This window comes from Heterodontus francisci, chromosome 34, assembly GCF_036365525.1.
Source record: "Heterodontus francisci isolate sHetFra1 chromosome 34, sHetFra1.hap1, whole genome shotgun sequence".
NCBI lineage: Eukaryota > Metazoa > Chordata > Chondrichthyes > Heterodontiformes > Heterodontidae > Heterodontus > Heterodontus francisci.
Genome location: NC_090404.1, coordinates 20229533 through 20246809, shown reverse-complemented (window position 1 = coordinate 20246809; position 17277 = coordinate 20229533). Strand labels below are relative to the sequence as shown.

At 45.8% G+C, this 17277-nt stretch overlaps 1 protein-coding gene and 1 pseudogene across 1 annotated transcript in view; one reads left to right on the top strand and one right to left on the bottom strand.

The window, feature by feature from the left end:
* LOC137349142 (zinc finger protein 256-like) overlaps positions 1-16315 on the top strand; it is a 65426-nt gene extending 49111 nt beyond the window's left edge. Inside the window, exon 3 of the mRNA XM_068014530.1 lies at positions 12408-16315. Coding sequence (XP_067870631.1) covers positions 12408-13262 — 855 coding nt within the window. The 3' untranslated portion in view covers positions 13263-16315. The remainder of the gene's footprint in view (positions 1-12407) is intronic.
* The window catches only part of LOC137349169 (zinc finger protein 585A-like), a 196545-nt pseudogene that overhangs the window by 44618 nt on the left and 134650 nt on the right, over positions 1-17277 (bottom strand).

Below are 17277 nucleotides of genomic sequence, written 5' to 3'. Positions count from 1 at the left end.
GTGATCTGGCAAAACTGGACTGGATACAGCTACTTGAAGGAAAATCAGTGGCAAACCAGTGGGAGGCATTTAAAAGTGAGATTCTATGGCACAGTGTAGGCATGACTGCACAAAGAAAGGGTGGTCCTGCCAAATCTAGAGCCCCCTGGTTATCTAGAAGCATACAGAAAAACCTTAATACTTTAGAAAGCCGAGAGGAGTATAGAAAGTGCAGGGGTGAAGTAAAAAAGGAAATTAGAAAAGCAGAGAGAGGACATGAAAAATTATTGGCAGGTAAATATTAAGGAAAACCCAAAGATGTACATTAACAGCAAGAAGATAACTAAGGAAAGGGTAGGGTCTATCAGAGATGTACAAGGGAACTTATGGGTGGATGCAGAAGATGTGGGCAGGGTTCTTAAAGAATTTTTTGTCTGTCTTCACAAAAGAGAGGGATGATGCAGATATTGCAGAGAAAGAGGAGTGTGAAATATTAGATACAATAAACATAATGAGAGACAAAGTACTAGAAGGTCTGACCTCTTTGAAAGTGGATAAATCGCCAGGGCCGGATGGATTGCATCCCAGGTTGTTAAAGGAAACCAGGGAGGAAATAGCAGATGTTCTGAGGATCATCTTCAAATCCTCACTAGATACAGGAGAGGTACCAGACGATTGGAGGTCTGTGAACATTGTACCATTGTTTAAAAAGGGTGTGAGGTTAGGCCAAATAATTATAGGCCGGTCAGTATGACCTCGGTGGCTGGAAAATTGTTAGAATCAATTCTGAGGGACAGGATAAACTGCCACTTAGAAAGACATGGATGGGCACTTGAGGAAATAAATCTGCAGGACTACGGGGATAGAGCGAGGGAATGGGACTGACTGGATTAATCTACAGAGAGTCGGCATGGACTTAAAGGGGCTGAATGCCTTCCTTGTAATTTAACCCTTGGAGTCCAGGTATCATTCAGGTAAATCTACGCTGCACTCCCTCCAAGGCCAAAATACCCTTCCTAAGGTGTGGTGCCCAGAACTGAACACAATACTCCAGGTGTGGTCATAAGAACATAAAAACCGAAGAAATAGGAGCAGGAGTAGGCCATTCGGCCCCTCGAGCCTGCTTCACCATTCAATAAGATCATAGCTGATCTGATTGCTGCACTCCCTTGTCAATCAAAAAGTTATCCAGCTCAGCCTTGAATATATTAAATGACCCAGCCTCCACTGCTCTCTGGGGTCGAGAATTCCAAACACCAATGACCCCTCTTGTTCCCCCAAACATGTGGCCCATTTAATCTAAAATGAGCTAACAAAAGCAAAGGGAAGAAACACAAAATACTGCAGCTGCTTGAAATCTGAAATAAAAACAGAATGTGCTGGAAATACTCGGCAGGTCGGGCAACATCTGTGGAAAGATCATGAAGTTGTCAGAAGAGTTTTTTTTTAAACCCTAAGGGGTCTGTGTGCCATTAAGACTGAGAAAAAGGACTTTCTGTGAACAGTGACTGCAGAGACTTCTTGTGATATTTGAAGTGCAAGGTAATTTTTATCCAAGTAAATTGGCAAGGGTAGTCTAGAGGATGAGTTTGTGGAATGCTTAAGAGTTTCTTGGAGCAACACATTGTGGAACTGACTAGGGATAAAGCCATTTTAGATTTAGTATTGTGTAATGAGGTAGGGTTAATTAGTAACGCCATAGTAAAAGATCCACTGGGAAGTAGTGATCATAATACCACTGAATTCCACATGAAGTTTGAAAACAACATACTAAAATCGCAAGAAAGAATCTGAAGCGGAAACAAAGCCAATTACAATGAGGGGAGAACTGGCCAAGATTAATAGGGTAAATAGACTAAAAGGTACGGTGGTAAATAAACAGTGGGAAACATTTAAAGAAACAATTCAAAATGTTCAACAAAAATATATTCCATTGAAAAGCAACAAGTCAGCAAGAAAGACCCATCCATGGCTCGCTCAGAAAGTTACGGATGGTATTAGATTAAAAGAAGAGGCTTACAATGCTGCAAAGAACAGTGGCAAGTCTGGCGATTGGGATTGTTTTAGAAACCAACAACGGGCCACCAGAAAGTTGATTAAAAAGGAAAATAGTAAACTAGTCAGAAATCTATTCTATTTTTTCCCTTCGATACCTGGATTTCCAAAAGGCATTCGATAAGGTGCCACATAAAAGGTCAAGAGCTCATGGAGTTAGGGGTAATATATTAGCATGGATAGAGGATTGGTAAATGGACAGGAAACAAAAAGAGTGGGAAGGTCGTGAGGGAGAACTAATTCTTTTGGGGAGGGGATGGGGCATCAAATTAAATGTTCAGTCGTTGGGGGTGGGGTGGGAGAGGGGATTGCAGGTGTGCACGGATTATTACTCCATTTCTGTAACAAAGAGATCCCTTTAAACAGTTAAATTTCTCCCAAGGGCTTGAAACCCTTTCAAAAGGGCGGGTGGCGTCGAGTATTTAAATGAGCCCCCCACGCGTAACATCGCAGGGGCTCTGCGGTGACGCTTCCATGTCAGAAGGAGGCCGACTTCAAAGTGCGCTGCCTCGGAGCGCTGATAAAATTCAGCCCAGAGAGTAAGGTATCTAAGTTTGCTGACAATACAAAGCGAGGTGGAAAGGTAAACCGTGGGGAGGACACAGAGAAGCTGCAAAGAGATATAAACAAGTTGGGCTGGATTTAACCTTCCCACCGCCGGGAGTAGGCGATAAAAATGGCAGCCCATGCCGCTGCCATCCAGCGCCTGGCAGCTCAGGATAATACGCAGGTCGGGAAAACCACCCCCCACCCCCCAAATCATGTGGAAGGGGGGCGGGCTCTACCACGCCTGCAGTGACGTCAATTGTCTCTGTGCTGCCACCATTTTTAAAGGGCAGCCGGACCTGCCACTTAATTTAACTATTTCCCCCGGACGGGTAAGTGAAGCTGCGTGAGTGCAGGCACCAGACGGAAGATCCCGGCAGTCGGTACGATCGGAGTCAGTTTCATTTGCTTAATTTACACATGTTAAAATCAGGTCACGTCGCCCAGCGGAGGGAGGAGCTGTCACAGAGCCTCTCCGCTGCCAGGAAGACCGGACCCGGCGCTCCCAGCGTCAGGATCCGTGGCGAGCCGCTGCCGGTGCGATCTTCCTGCGCCCACTCCCAGCATGGATCCCAACGGCAGGAGCTAAACCAAACTCAACCCATTAAGTGAGTGGGCAACAAGATGGCAGATGGAGTATAATGAGGGGACGGGTAAAGTTATTCACTTTGGTCATAAGAATGGAAAAGCAGAATATTTTTGAAAGGTGCGCAACATTTAAATGTTGATGTTGAGAGATGGGGGGTGTGCTCGTCCAAGGAACGCAAATAGTTGCAGCTACAGTAAGCAATTAGGAAGACAAATGGCATGTTGGCCGATACTGCAAGGTGGGGGGTTGGAGTACAGGAATAAAGAAGGCTTGTTACAATTGGACAGGGATTTGGTGAGATCTATGATTTTTGGTCTTTCAGGGGATATGGGGATTGAGTGGGAAAGTGCAATGAAGCCCAATATCAGCCATGATCATGTTGAATGACAGGGCAGACTCGACAGGCCATGTGATCTACTCCTGCTCCTATTTCTTGTGTTCTCTGACCAAGAAAATACCCTGTCCCCCGGCACTGGCATCCAGCACCTCAATGAGCACAATGATTCAACTAAAAGAGGGAACACAAACCCATCAGCTTCCCTTAGAAAGAATCATAGCATCATATAAAGTTTAAGGCACAGAAAGAGACCACAGCGCATTGTGTCTGTGCCGGCTGAGAAACGATCCATTTATTCTAATCCCACTTCCAGCATTTGGTCTATAGCCCTGCAGCTTACGGGCACTTGAGGTGCATATTCAGACTCTTTGTGAATGAGTTGAGGGTCTCTGCCTCAACTACCCTTTCAGGCAGTGAGTTCCAGACTCCCACCACCCTCTGGGTGAAAAAGTTTTTCCTCATCTCCCCTCCCATTTTTCTACCAATCACTTTAAATCTATGCCCCCTCGTCACTGACCTCTCTGCTAAGGTGAATAGACCCATCACCTCCATTCTATCCAGGCCCCTCAAAATTTTGTACATTTCAATCCGATCTCCCCTCAGCCTTCTCCGTTCCAAGGTGAACAACCCCAGCCTATCCAATCTTTCCTCATAGCTGCATTTTTCCAGTCCTGGCAACATCCTCGTAAATCTCCTCTGTACCCTCTCCAGTGCAATTACATCCTTTCTGTAATGAGGTGACCCGAACTGCACACAATATTCAAATGTGGCCTAATCAATTCATATTGAGAATCCCAGGGTGCAGAGCTGGAACATCCTGTCTCAAAACACACCCCACCCTGTTCATACTGAGAATCCCAGGGTGGAGAGTTGGGACATCCTGTCTCAAAACACATCCCACCCTGTTCACACTGAGAATCCCAGGGTGGAGAGTTGGGACATCCTGTCTCAAAACACACCCCACCCTGTTCATACTGAGAATCCCAGGGTGGAGAGTTGGGACATCCTGTCTCAAAACACACCCTACCCTGTTCATACTGAGAATCCCAGGGTGGAGAGTTGGGACATCCTGTCTCAAAACACATCCCACCCTGTTCACACTGAGAATCCCAGGGTGGAGAGCAGGAACATCCTGTCTCAGAACACACCCCACCCTGTTCATACTGAGAATCCCAGGGTGGAGAGCTGGGACATCCTGTCTCAAAACACACCCCACCCTGTTCATACTGAGAATCCCAGGGTGGAGAGCTGGGACATCCTGTCTCAAAACACATCCCACCCTGTTCACACTGAGAATCCCAGGGTGGAGAGCAGGAACATCCTGTCTCAGAACACACCCCACCCTGTTCATACTGAGAATCCCAGGGTGGAGAGCTGGGACATCCTGTCTCAAAACACATCCCACCCTGTTCATACTGAGAATCCCAGGGTGGAGAGCTGGGACATCCTGTCTCAAAACACATCCCACCCTGTTCATACTGAGAATCCCAGGGTGGAGAGTAAAGGCCTGCTCAGGTCAGGAAAAAAAACCCAACCCGAGCCCGACTGAACCACTGCGGACCCGAGCCCTACCCGGCCAGAGTCCCTCTGAGCCCGACCTACCCAAACCCGCCCCGACTCGATCCGAGCCGAGTCCGACCTGACCATCCCTTTACTCACCTTCGGACTCGGAATCTCCACGAAGCTGCAGCGCATGCGCGGTGATGTCACTCACTCACTGTGCAGACTCAGTTTCGTCCCAGACTCCCAGCTCGGGCAAGTTTTTTTAATTTCAATACTTACCAGCAGAGCACTTACCCTGTGTGTCCGGCCCGACCCGACCCGACCCGACTCGGACTCAGCCCGGCCCGAGCTGAGCATCGTGCTCTGAAGATGGGCCCGACTCGACCCAAACTCGACACATGTCGTCAGGTCCTGTCGGGTTCGGGTCAGGTAGCAGGCCTCTAGGTTGCGCCACACTATACCAGTATCTGTATTGCTTAAAATAAACACAGCAATTGCCCAAAGGCTCAGAAAATATTATTGTACATTACCTAGACTCCTGCTTTACAGGTTGAAATACTTGCTGCAAATTTATCCAGTGAGCAGCTGAGAGTCAGAGACCAGGAAGGTCCTGAGTGATTATTATAAAATATACAGTATTTATATAAAAATATAAAATTATCATTGTCAGGTCTACACACATACAGTACAGATCAATGGGAAATGAAATTCAACACAGTGAAATGTGAGCTGGTTCATTTTGGGAGGAGGAATAAGGAGGCCAGTTATTGGTTAGAATGTAAGAAATTAAATGGAGCAGAGGAGCAAAGAGATCTGGGAACAGAGTCACATAAATCACTAAAAGGAGCAACACAAGTCGATAAGAGAGCAAAGAAAGAGCCGATGTTCTTTTCTGGAGGAATACAATGTAACAGCAGGGAGGGAATGTTAAATTTATAGAGAACCTCACTTGGAAGGACTGTGAGCAGTTCTGGTCTCCAGATTAAAAAAGGATATTGAAGCACTGAAGAAAGTGCAGAATAGATTTACAAAGATATCACCAGAGAGGATGATACTATCCAACAAGATTGAGCAGGCTGGGGCTCCTTTCTCTGGAAAAGACTAGGAGGAGATCTGATAGAGGTCTTTAAAATGATCAGTCAGTCAGAACAAGGGGGCAGCAATATAAGACAGACATTAACAGGTCAAATAGAGAACTTAGGTGGAATTTCTCTATTCAGAGAGTGGTGAGAATGTGGAACTCACTGACACGTGGAGTGGTTGAAGCAGATAACAATGATGTGTTTAAGGGGAGGCTCAATACAATTATGAGGGAGAAGGGAATAGAGGGCTTTGGGGGCAGAGTGGGATGAGGTAATTAGATTGGGAGGAGGCTCATGTGGATTATAAACGCCAGCACAGACTAGTGGGGCCGAATAGCCTGTTTCTGGGCTGTAATTCTGTGTATATACAGCACGAGTGGATTAATACTCGAGTTTACAGGGCCGGGGGGAAGATTAATGCCCGGGTTTACAGGGCCCGGGGGGGATTAATGAAAGGTCTGGCTCTGAGTTTTAGAAGATGCCCCCAGTACTGGATTCCCCAACCAGTGGAAATAGTTTCTCTCTATCTACCCTTTGAGTTCCAATTAATACCTTGAAAACTTTGATCAAAGCACCTCTTGAGAGGGTGCAGGTTGGAGAAGCTGGGCTTGTTCTGCTTGGAGCAAAGGCGATTGAGGGGAGATCTGACAGAGAGGTTCATATTTATGACATTCTTAGATAAGGTAGACAAATAAAAGCTGTTTCCGTTAGCTGACGGTACAAAGACTGGGGGGACACAGATTCAGGTTTTGGCCAAGAGGTACAGAGGGTTGTGAGGAAGAAGTTTTTTTTTAACGCAGCGAGTGATAATGACCTGAAACTCACTGCATTTGAGGGCAGAGAAAGCGGAGATGATCAATGATTTGCAACCATGTCCACAGGACATTAGCCCAGGCCTCTGGATTACTAGCCCAGTGACTTTACCACTACACCACCATCTCCCCAGTGTATCAGTAAATGAGATGACTGAGTGAACCCGTTTCCACATTCAGTTGGGGAACACCCTCTCCCCCCGACGTGACTGCTCAGACTGGAACTCAATCCCTGCCCACAGTCAACAACGACAACAATGTGCATTTATATAGCACCTTTAACAGAGTAAAAACAGCCCGAGATTCTTCACAACAGCATTACTACCTTTCAGGTCCTGCTTGCTAATTTCCTACTAGCTCCCTAAATTCTGACTGCGGGACCACATCCCTCTTTTCTGCCTATGTCACCAATGTGGACCATGACTGTTGGTTGTTCACCCTCCCCTTCTCAGGGTTCTCTGCAGCCGTTCAGTGGCATCCTTGACCCTGGCACAAGGGAGGCAACACACCATCTTGGATTCACGTCTGCAGCAGCAGAACCACCCGTCTGTTCCACTGACTATCGAATCTCCCGATCAATATTGCTCTTCCAGTCTTCATTTGTGTTTCCCGCCATGTAGCTCAGCCACCCGTGGTGCCATGGACTTGGCTCTGGTTGCATTCCCCAGACGAACCATCGCTCTCATCATTATTCAGAGCTGAATACTGGTTGGAGAGTGAGATGCACTTGGGGGACTCCTGCACTACCTGCCTATTTCTTCTTGACTGACTGTTGGCCACCCATTGCCTCTGTCCCTGCATACGCTTAAGCTGCAGGGTGACCACATCTATAAACGTGCTATCCATGAAGCTCTGAACTTCACGGATACGCCGCAGTGATGCCAGCTGCTGCCCATGCTCAAGAACCAGGAGCTCGAGCTGCTGCAACTGAAGACACTTCCTGCACAAATGGTTATCCAGGACATAGGAAGTGTCCTGGAGTTTCCACATGGCACAGGATGTGCCTCAAGCAGGCTGTAAGAAGAGAGCCCATCGGGGTGAGGCCTCAAGGGAGTAAGAGTAGGCACGCAGCAGGGACAACTGGGGAGAGAGAGAGAAAGTAAACGCTTCTCTCTGAAGATGTACAGCGAAACGCTGTGGAAACTTTTTTTTTTATGAGTTGAAGCTTGCAGAGGAGTAAAAGGCCCACAGCGTCACCGGAAATCACATTATCCACGGATGTCTAGGTCAGAGGTGCTTGGAGAAGCGAGCAAAGGAAAATATTGTTTTTTTGAAAAGTCTGGGAGATCCAGCCCATTGCAAATGGGAGGAATTTGCTCTTTTAACCGCAAATGGTTTTGTCCTCAAAAAGGACTTTGTGACATATAAGCATGGTGTGAGATAGTCAAGTGTTGAGTAAGTAAAGACAATATCTTTGATTGTAATTTGGGGTGTCAGCTATTTACAAAGTGCAATTTAGCTAATTGGGGATTTCCGATAGTTTAGTTGCTATAACAAAACTTAAAACGTGAAATCTCTTGTTAAAGTGGTCTCGTATTTTTCACATTGACAATCTCTCTGAGGTTGTAACAACTGGAAAGTGGGATTAAGCTGGATACCTCTTTTTCAGCTGGCACAGACACAATGGGCTGAATGGTTTCTTTCTGTGCCATAAATTTTCGACATTTCTATATTTTCTGCAGCACGGGATGTGGACTCCAGAGGTCGGAGTAGCCCTGCCATTCCTCCACTCCTTAGATAATAAACCTTGCTACAACTAATAAATCTTACTAAAACTAATAAACCTTACTACTTAAAAATAAAAGAAAAAACTCACCAGATTTCCCTTCTGTTTGTGTCACTTAAATCTCGGGAAGCTCCCCCTTATTCTGAAGAATACTGGAATGTTTAATTTCCAGCTCCTTGGACAAACTTCCTAACTTTGGAGAAAGGGAAAAAAGCTACAATACTTACCAGCAGATCAACTCACAGGCTTAGTGACTCGATGGAAACGGGAGAAGAAACCGGGAAGCAGAGACAATGATCAGGGAAGCAGAGACAATGATCAGGGAAGCGCTGCACCTTTGCTTTAATGATACCCCCTCCCTCCCCCCCCGGGGCCCACGCCGCACGTCCGCCAGCTCTGATTCAGAGCCTGCAAGCCTCTGACACTCGATTTTGCTGAGGCGGCACACGCCCCGCTCAGCTGCCTGGAGCTGGACCATGCAGCCTGGAGCGCTCTGGGGGCGGAGCCTATCCGCGCCTGCGCATTGCGGCCCCCGATGGAGATAGGTCGTATTCACAAGCGGCGTGCATTCTGGGGAGTATAGACTGCCATTGCATCTCATAGAATGGACGGGGAGTTCATGTTTCATGCTCAAAAATAAATGGTATAAAACAGCGGACAAATATTAAGGACGCGTTTGCTGGCAACGTAACCATTCGGTGGTGCATCACTGGCACATGCGCAAATGCAGCCTCATCGACTGAAACGTCACTGTCCGCGGCGTCTCAAGAGGCTGCCAGGAATAAAGATGGCGCCGCTCAATTTGACACAAAACAGGAAGTAAACCCAAACCCTCTCAATGATCGCGATCGCTGCTTCAATTGCCGCATTCAGGTCCCCGTTCAATCACCGCTTCTCTTCCCCGCTCCCTTCCGCCGCTCGTATTGGGAGGTTCAAAGGCGGAGATTCAACCCAACATTTTCAGCACTAAAAAAATGTTCCCCATTCATACCACAGGAGTCCAGTACGCACGCGCGTGCCTTTGGGGCATGCGCAGTGCGAGTGATGGCGTTGGCCTTCCTTGTGTGAGTTGTATCTGAGGATATCAGGGCAGGTACAGACACTGCTCTCCCTTTTCCTCCTGGGATCTTTTACTGGAGTCGTGTTGCTGAGTGTTTCTAAACTCTGTTTCCCTATCCCGGTAATGTCGGTGGATTGGAGGTTGCTGTGAGTGTTGGACTATGTTGCCTCTCCTCATTCTTCCTCCTTCTCCCACTCCGAGTTCCAGGCTGCAGACTCCGATGGCTCGATGCGCCTGAAATGTTAACTCTGTTTCTCTCTCCACAGACGCTGCCTCACCTGCTGAATATTTCCAGCATTTTCTCCTTTTATTTCAGATTTCCAGCAGCCGCATTATTTTGGTTTTATTTTCATGCAAGCATTTCTCATAGACGAGTGGAGAAACACAGAGGGACCAGTTAAGAGCTGGTTTGTATTGGCGTGGGTATCGGATGCGGAGGTCGGTACCTGATTTCCTGCGTAGGTCTTTTTTGGTGCATCATTTGATCTGGAGTGGAGATGGAGGAGAAGCTGCTGGCTTTAATCCGGAGTACTTTTGGGCCCAGTCAGGCCCAGCAATTTCCAATGTGAGACTGTCAAGGGAGGTAGATTCCAGGGAGATGAGTTTGTTAAACAAACATCAACCATTCAGTGTGAAAGAGTATTCTTTTAGTCACTAATATTTCTACATACACAGATTTTTTTTTTACAACTTCATTCTTGGGATATGGGTGTCACGAGCCAGACCAGCATCTATTACCAATCCCCAGTTGCCCATTGAGAAGGTGATGGTGGGCCGCCTTCTTGAACCGCTGCAGTCCGTGTGGTGAAGGTGCTCCCACAATGGTGTTAGGGAAGGAGTTACAGGATTTTCACCCAGTGATGATGAAGGAACAGTGATGTATGTCCAAGTTAACATCAGCTTGCATTTATGTAGTGTCTTTAATGTAATACAATGTTCCAAGGTGTTTCATAGGAATGTTACAAAGTAACATTTGACACTGAGTCACCTAAGGAGCTATTAGGGCAGATGACCAAAAGCTTGATCAAAGAGATGAGTTTTAAGAAGTGTCTGAATCAGGGAAGGTGAGGTAGAGAGGCGGAGAGGATTAGGGAGGGATTTCCAAAGGTTATGACCTTGGCAGCTGAAGGCACGGCCACCAGTGGTGGAGCAATGAAAATTGGGGATGTTCAAGATGTCAGAATTAGATGAGCCCTGATCTCTCGGAGGGTTGTAGGACTGGAGGAGATTATAGAGATAGTGAGGGGTGAGGGAATGGAGGGATTTGAAAACAAGGATGAGGATTTTAAACTTGAGGTGCTGCTTAACTGGGAGCCTGTGTAGGCCAGTGAGCACAGTGGTGATGGGTGAACAGGACTGGGTCCGAGTAAGGACACAGGCAGCAGAGTTTTGGATGATCTCAAGTTTACAGAGGGTAGAATGTGGGAGGCCGGCCAGGAGTGTGTTAGAATAGTCAAGTTGGGAGGTAACAAATTCTTGGATGTAAGATGAGCTGAGGCAGTGGTGAAATGGGGCGATGTTACTGAGGTGGAAATAGGCAGTCTGTGTGATGGTGCCGATATGCAGTCAGAAGCTCATCTCTAGGTCACATATGACACCAAGGTTGTGAACGGTCTGGTCTAGCCTCAGACATTTGCCAGGAAGAGGGATAAAGTTGCTGGCTAGGGAGTGGAGTTTGTAGCAGGAACTGAAGACAATGGCTTCAGACTTCCCAATATTTAATTGGAGGACATTTCTGTTCATCCAGTACTGGATGTCAGACAAGTCAGGATGGTGTGTGACTTGGAGGGGAACTTGGAGGTGATGGTGTTCACATACACCTGCTACCCTGGTCCTTCTAGATGATGGAAGTTGAGGGTTTGGGAGGTTCTGTTGAAGTTCAGGTTGAGTTGTACAAATATAAAATCTTCTCCCTGCCCCTCCCACTTTGCCCTCTCTCTCTCTCTCTCCTCCCATAGAGGGCAGAGTCTTGTGTGGGTCCAGACTGGGTGTCAGGTTCCCTTCCCTGAAGGACATTAATGAACCAGTTGGGGTTGTACATCAATCCAGCAGCTTTCATGGTCACTTTTTCCTTGTGCCGGCCCCATAAATTACCAGATTCATTCACCTCCATTTCACAACCTGCCTTTGTGTTTTTGTGGGTTCTCTCACATTCTTGTTTTTTGTTTTAAATCAATTTCACAGGGTTTTAGAAGGGGAGGAATTGCAGCCGTGAAATGCAAATCAAACATCAGATCAGGATCTGAAGGAGTCGCCCAATTTATCGTAACCCGAATATCATCGAATTTGGAACCTGAAAGGAAAAACCAGGGATCACAGTGGGGAGAAACTGTACACGTGTTCTGTGTGTGGATGAGGTTTCAGCCGATTATCTGACCTGTCGAGTCACAAGTGCATTCACACTGGGAAGAAACCATGTAAATATGGGGACTGTGGATTGGGATTGAATTATCCAGTTGAACTGGAAACTCATTCACGCAGTCACACCCTGGAGAGGCCGTTCACCTACTCCGAGTATGGGAAGGGATTCACTCAATCATCCCACCTGCTGAGACATCAGCGCGTTCATACTGGGGAGAGACCTTTTAAATGTCAGACTCTGGGAATTGCTATAAATGTTCAGCTGAACTGATGATCCATCAACGTATTCATGCACCATTCAGGTGTTCTTGTTGTGGGACTGGGATCAAGCGATCATCTGAACTCACTGTACACCAGTGCATTCACACTCAGGAGAGGCCGTTCACCTGCTCCGAGTGTGGGAAGGGATTCACTCAGTCATCCCACCTGCTGAGACACCAGCGAGTTCACACTGGGGAGAGGCCGTTCACCTGCTCTGAGTGTGGGAAGGGATTCACTCAGTCATCTGACCTGCTGACACACCAGCGAGTTCACAGCACGGAGAGGCCATTCACCTGCTCCGAGTGTGGGAAGGGATTCACTACTTCATCCTACCTGCTGAGACACCAGCGCATTCACACTGGGGAGAGGCCATTCACCTGCTCAGAGTGTGGTTGGGGATTTACTACTCCATCCCAACTTCTGACACACCAGCGAATTCACACTGGGGAGAGGCCGTTCACCTGCTCAGAGTGTGGGAAGGGGTTCACTCAGTCATCCAGTCTTCAGAAACACCAACAGGTTCACACTGGTGAGAAGCCATTCACCTGCTCTGAGTGTGGGAAGGAATTCACTCGGTCCTCCAGCCTTCTGACACACCAGCGAATTCACACTGGGGAGAGGCTGTTCACCTGCTCCGAGTGTGGGAAGAGATTCACCCGGTCATCCAACTTGCTGACACACCAGCGGGTTCACACTGGGGAGAGGCCGTTCACCTGCTCGGAGTGTGGGAAGAGATTCACTCGGTCTTCCGACCTGTTGATACACCAGCGAGTTCACACTGGGGAGAGGCCATTCACCTGTTCCGTGTGTGGGAAGGGATTCACTCAGTCATCCACCCTGCTGACACACCAGCGAGTTCACACTGGGGAGAGGCCGTTCACCTGCTCGGAGTGTGGGAAGGGATTCACTCAGTCATCCAATCTTCTAACACACCAGCGAGTTCACAAGTAACTCAAGGATGAGCAATTTCTGCCAAATAGCAGATTTCCAACATTGGGTTTCAGAAATCCACCATTCGCTTCTCCCTTTCCAAAACAGCGGCTTTAAAAATAAATTGGAACTGACAATTCACTTCCAGTTCCGATTTTTTTTCCAAGCCGTCCAACCACAAAGCTGCCCTGTGGTCTTATTACATGTTTTTAAGTCGTCTTTATTTTTTATAGTCTTCTACTTTGATAGAAATGAACGTCAGCCACAAAATCAAGTGGGTGGAACTGCATACTCCTTCACAACCTCAGTGTGTCAGTCTTCTGTAAATGGCCAAAAAGGAGGTGTGTGTAAACACAGACCAATTCCCAATGTTTGTTTTTGCCTTCATGGGATATCTTAGCAGAGACCACCTGAGAACTGACACAGCTCATTTGACATGGTTTAAAATTAATGGTTCAGGATCAGTAGCTGGCAAGTCACTGGTCTGCAGCAAAAACATTGGTCTGTCAATAGGAATTTGAAACTTGCTTCCATTTACACAGCAGTGTGTGTCTGAAGTAATTTCTGAAAACCCTGCACAAACTGGTTACTGCATGTGAATATCCTGCAGTGAGTATGAACTGTATAAACTGAATATGTCCTGTGCTTTGCAGCAACTGAAGTGATCTAGAATTTCCACTTATCGGTTTGCTCAGGTGTATGGCTGAATTCCATTCATTGTTCATCTCCACTTTCACTGTCTACTGCCCCAGTCACAATTTAAACCTTGAGTCAGTGTGAAGCTGTCTTTTGCACCATAGTGATGCAAGACAAGGAGTATAACTCTGGCCATCTTTCTTCAATGTGTGGTTTGGCATTGCTTAAGATTATCTGGACAAGGCTGTCCTGCACCACAAGTGCTGTACATTGGCTACAGTGCAACTATCCTGTGAGCTCTCTGCAGTCACTATAAATGGTCACTGGGTTTCTGAGGCTGATGACACAATACTCTGTACATGTATGAATATGTATATACAGAGTGCTGCCTTTCTCCAAGCCAACACAATAGTTATGATTTTCAGCTCACCTTGCTGTTAAATGCAGCTGCCACTGCACCAATTGATGCAGTAGAATGAAGAAAAGAACAGAGAAAAATTACAGCACAGGAACAGGCCCTTCGGCCCTCCAAGCCTCCGCCAATCCAGATCCTCTATCTAAACCTGTCGCCTATTTTCTAAGGGTCTGTATCTCTTTGCTTCCTGCCCATTCATGTATCTGTCTAGATACATCTTAAAAGACGCTATCGTGCCCGCGTCTACCACCTCCGCTGGCAACGCGTTCCAGGCATCCACCACCCTCTGCGTAAAGAACTTCCCCCTAAACCTTTCCCCTCTCACTTTGAACTCGTGACCCCTAGTAATTGAATCCCCCACTCTGGGAAAAAGCTTCTTGCTATCCACCCTGTCGAAACCTCTCATGATTTTGTACACCTCAATCAGGTCCCCCCTCAACCTCTGTCTTTCTAATGAAAATAATCCTAATCTACTCAACCTCTCTTCATAGCTAGTGCCCTCCATACCAGGCAACATCCTGGTGAACCTCCTCTGCACCCTCTCCAAAGCATCTACATCCTTTTGGTAATGTGGCGACCAGAACTGCACGCAGTATTCCAAATGTGGCCGAACAGGAGCCAGAAGTGTTCATCACTGTTGGGATATACAGCTGTCCATTGGACCTGCTGCATTGTCACAGGGCCATGACCAAACTTTAGAGCCTGATTTGGGGATGATGCAACAGAACCTCAAACTTGTTACTGTAGAGGTCATCGTCGGCTGTCCCTTGATTCGAGGATGACGTCTACTCAAGGTCACGAGTTTCTGCCATGGGTCTTCAGGTCACTGAACAGATCGATTCTAGACCTGCAGATCTTTGGGCACATGGGGCAGGACGTCCCACCAGGTAGTGGGACCCGGAGTGCAGGATTTTCTTCCTAGAGGTACAACACTAGTCTCATTACTTTTCCACTGTCACTAGCAAGATCTGGGACAATTTTTACGTTGCATAATATTTGGACCCTTTGAAGAGGAAAACCATATTTTTAATTAGTTTTCATTAAGATTGTAATGAGATCTGCACTGCAAACAAGATTATTTTAGTTTAGAATCTTTACAATGTGACTTATTATTTTAAATTATAAAATCTACCATGAGTCATGATGTTTAATAACAAGCATTCTATCTATAGAGGCACCACATTTGCTAAAGTTTAAGGTTATTTTCCTTTTTGTGCTTGGAGGTAAATAATTGTTCAAAAGAAAATTGGGTCGGGAGTATCACATGCTCCTAATAGAATGTTTGTGATATTCCTGTCCATTTAAGTTAATGGACAGCAAATTGGACAGGCTGCATAACTGGTATACAATCCTCCCTACCTGGTTTTGCTTTCTGCTTCGTTCAGGTGATTATGTCACAGCACAAAATAAGAAAAATGACCCCACTTATGTTCAAGTTTCTGGATTGTCAATGTCTCTGAACTGGTTACTTTTTATTCATTTATATACCTACTGATTTGTGCACATCACTTACCAAGGTACCAGAATGTGCCATCTGGTATGTTTATATATATTGCTTTCCATTAAAGTTGACACATCTTCACAGAACACCTTTTACATGAACAAGCTATAAATAGGCAGAAGCAGGACATTGAGAACATGAAACTCTGTAAAACCAATTATCAGCTGTCAGGTAAGTCTCATGAAATTGTATTCTGAGTACAGAGCAATTTTATTCATTACAGATGCAAAATTGTACAAAATTGCCATTACTCAACCAGTTTGCTTCAATAACAGTGCTATAATTACAGGACTCTTTGTCAAAAACAAGTCAGACGTTTTGTCTTTGGCCACTAATTTTCAGACCTTTTGGTCTTTGGCCACTCTCATCCCTGCAATTGTTACTTGTTTTGTGAAATACTCTCCCTATTAGTGCTCAACTGCTGGATAACTCTTGATTACATTTAATGTGTTTATACATGTCTATAAAGTGTCTGTGTGCCCAGATTTAACTAAGTTGTGATTTGTAACCAATAAATGATGTTTCAGGCATGACTTGTCGTCTGGTATCTTGGTGATTTGTCAAGAAAGTGCAGCTTTCCTGCTACTTTCAGGATTCAATTTAATCCAACAAGGGGGACTTGTCTGTGACTACAACAAACACTTTGGGTACAGGTATACGTTGGTTATAAGTGTAGCAGATTTATTAAGTAATTTACATTCAGTGCAATGAAGTAATACTTAACAAAGACAATAGTCACAGTCTGTTCCTCAGAATCTCAGCGGTAGCCCTCCGAGTGACTGTGGCGTGATCTCTCTTTCTCTTTCTGTGTTTTGTTGCCTGAAGATTCTCCTCTTTCTTCCTCTGGATTTTTCGTGTTGCTTCTGATGTTCAATAGCTGTTCTTTTATAACCTTTTTGGCCATCTGACCACCTTTGTAGTTTGCCCAGGTTCAGGTCCTATGATGTCAGTTGCTACCCTACTCTAACTGGGGCTTAATCGATAAAACATTTTGCCAATAATTGAGATAAAAACCCATGAAGAGTTCTATTCATTATGGTCGTTATCTCCTTGGACAGGATGAATTTGTACAGAAATTGATTATTTTTTTTAGCAAAGTTAATGAATGTTATCAGGCTCACAATACTTTTTCTGCTGACTTTGTGTCACAGTGACTTACATTGTCCGACTGATACTGAATTTCTTACAAGCTTAAGACTTTGTTTTTATACTTAATACTTTTAAATTAAAACCCATTCTCTCTAGCATGATTCTTAATTCATTAATTACAACTCAATCGAGCTCCATTGCTTTGTAATCCTTGTTTTCCTGATGGGTTACTGCTTAATACATTAATTTGATTAATACAGTTGCTGATTCTTTTTTTCTTTTGGGCCTCCTTATCTCGAGAGACAATGGATACGCGCCTGGAGGTGAGTTGCTGATACAAGATACAAAAATGACTTCTTTGGTCATGTGTTCGTATTAAGATGCTTACTTGACCT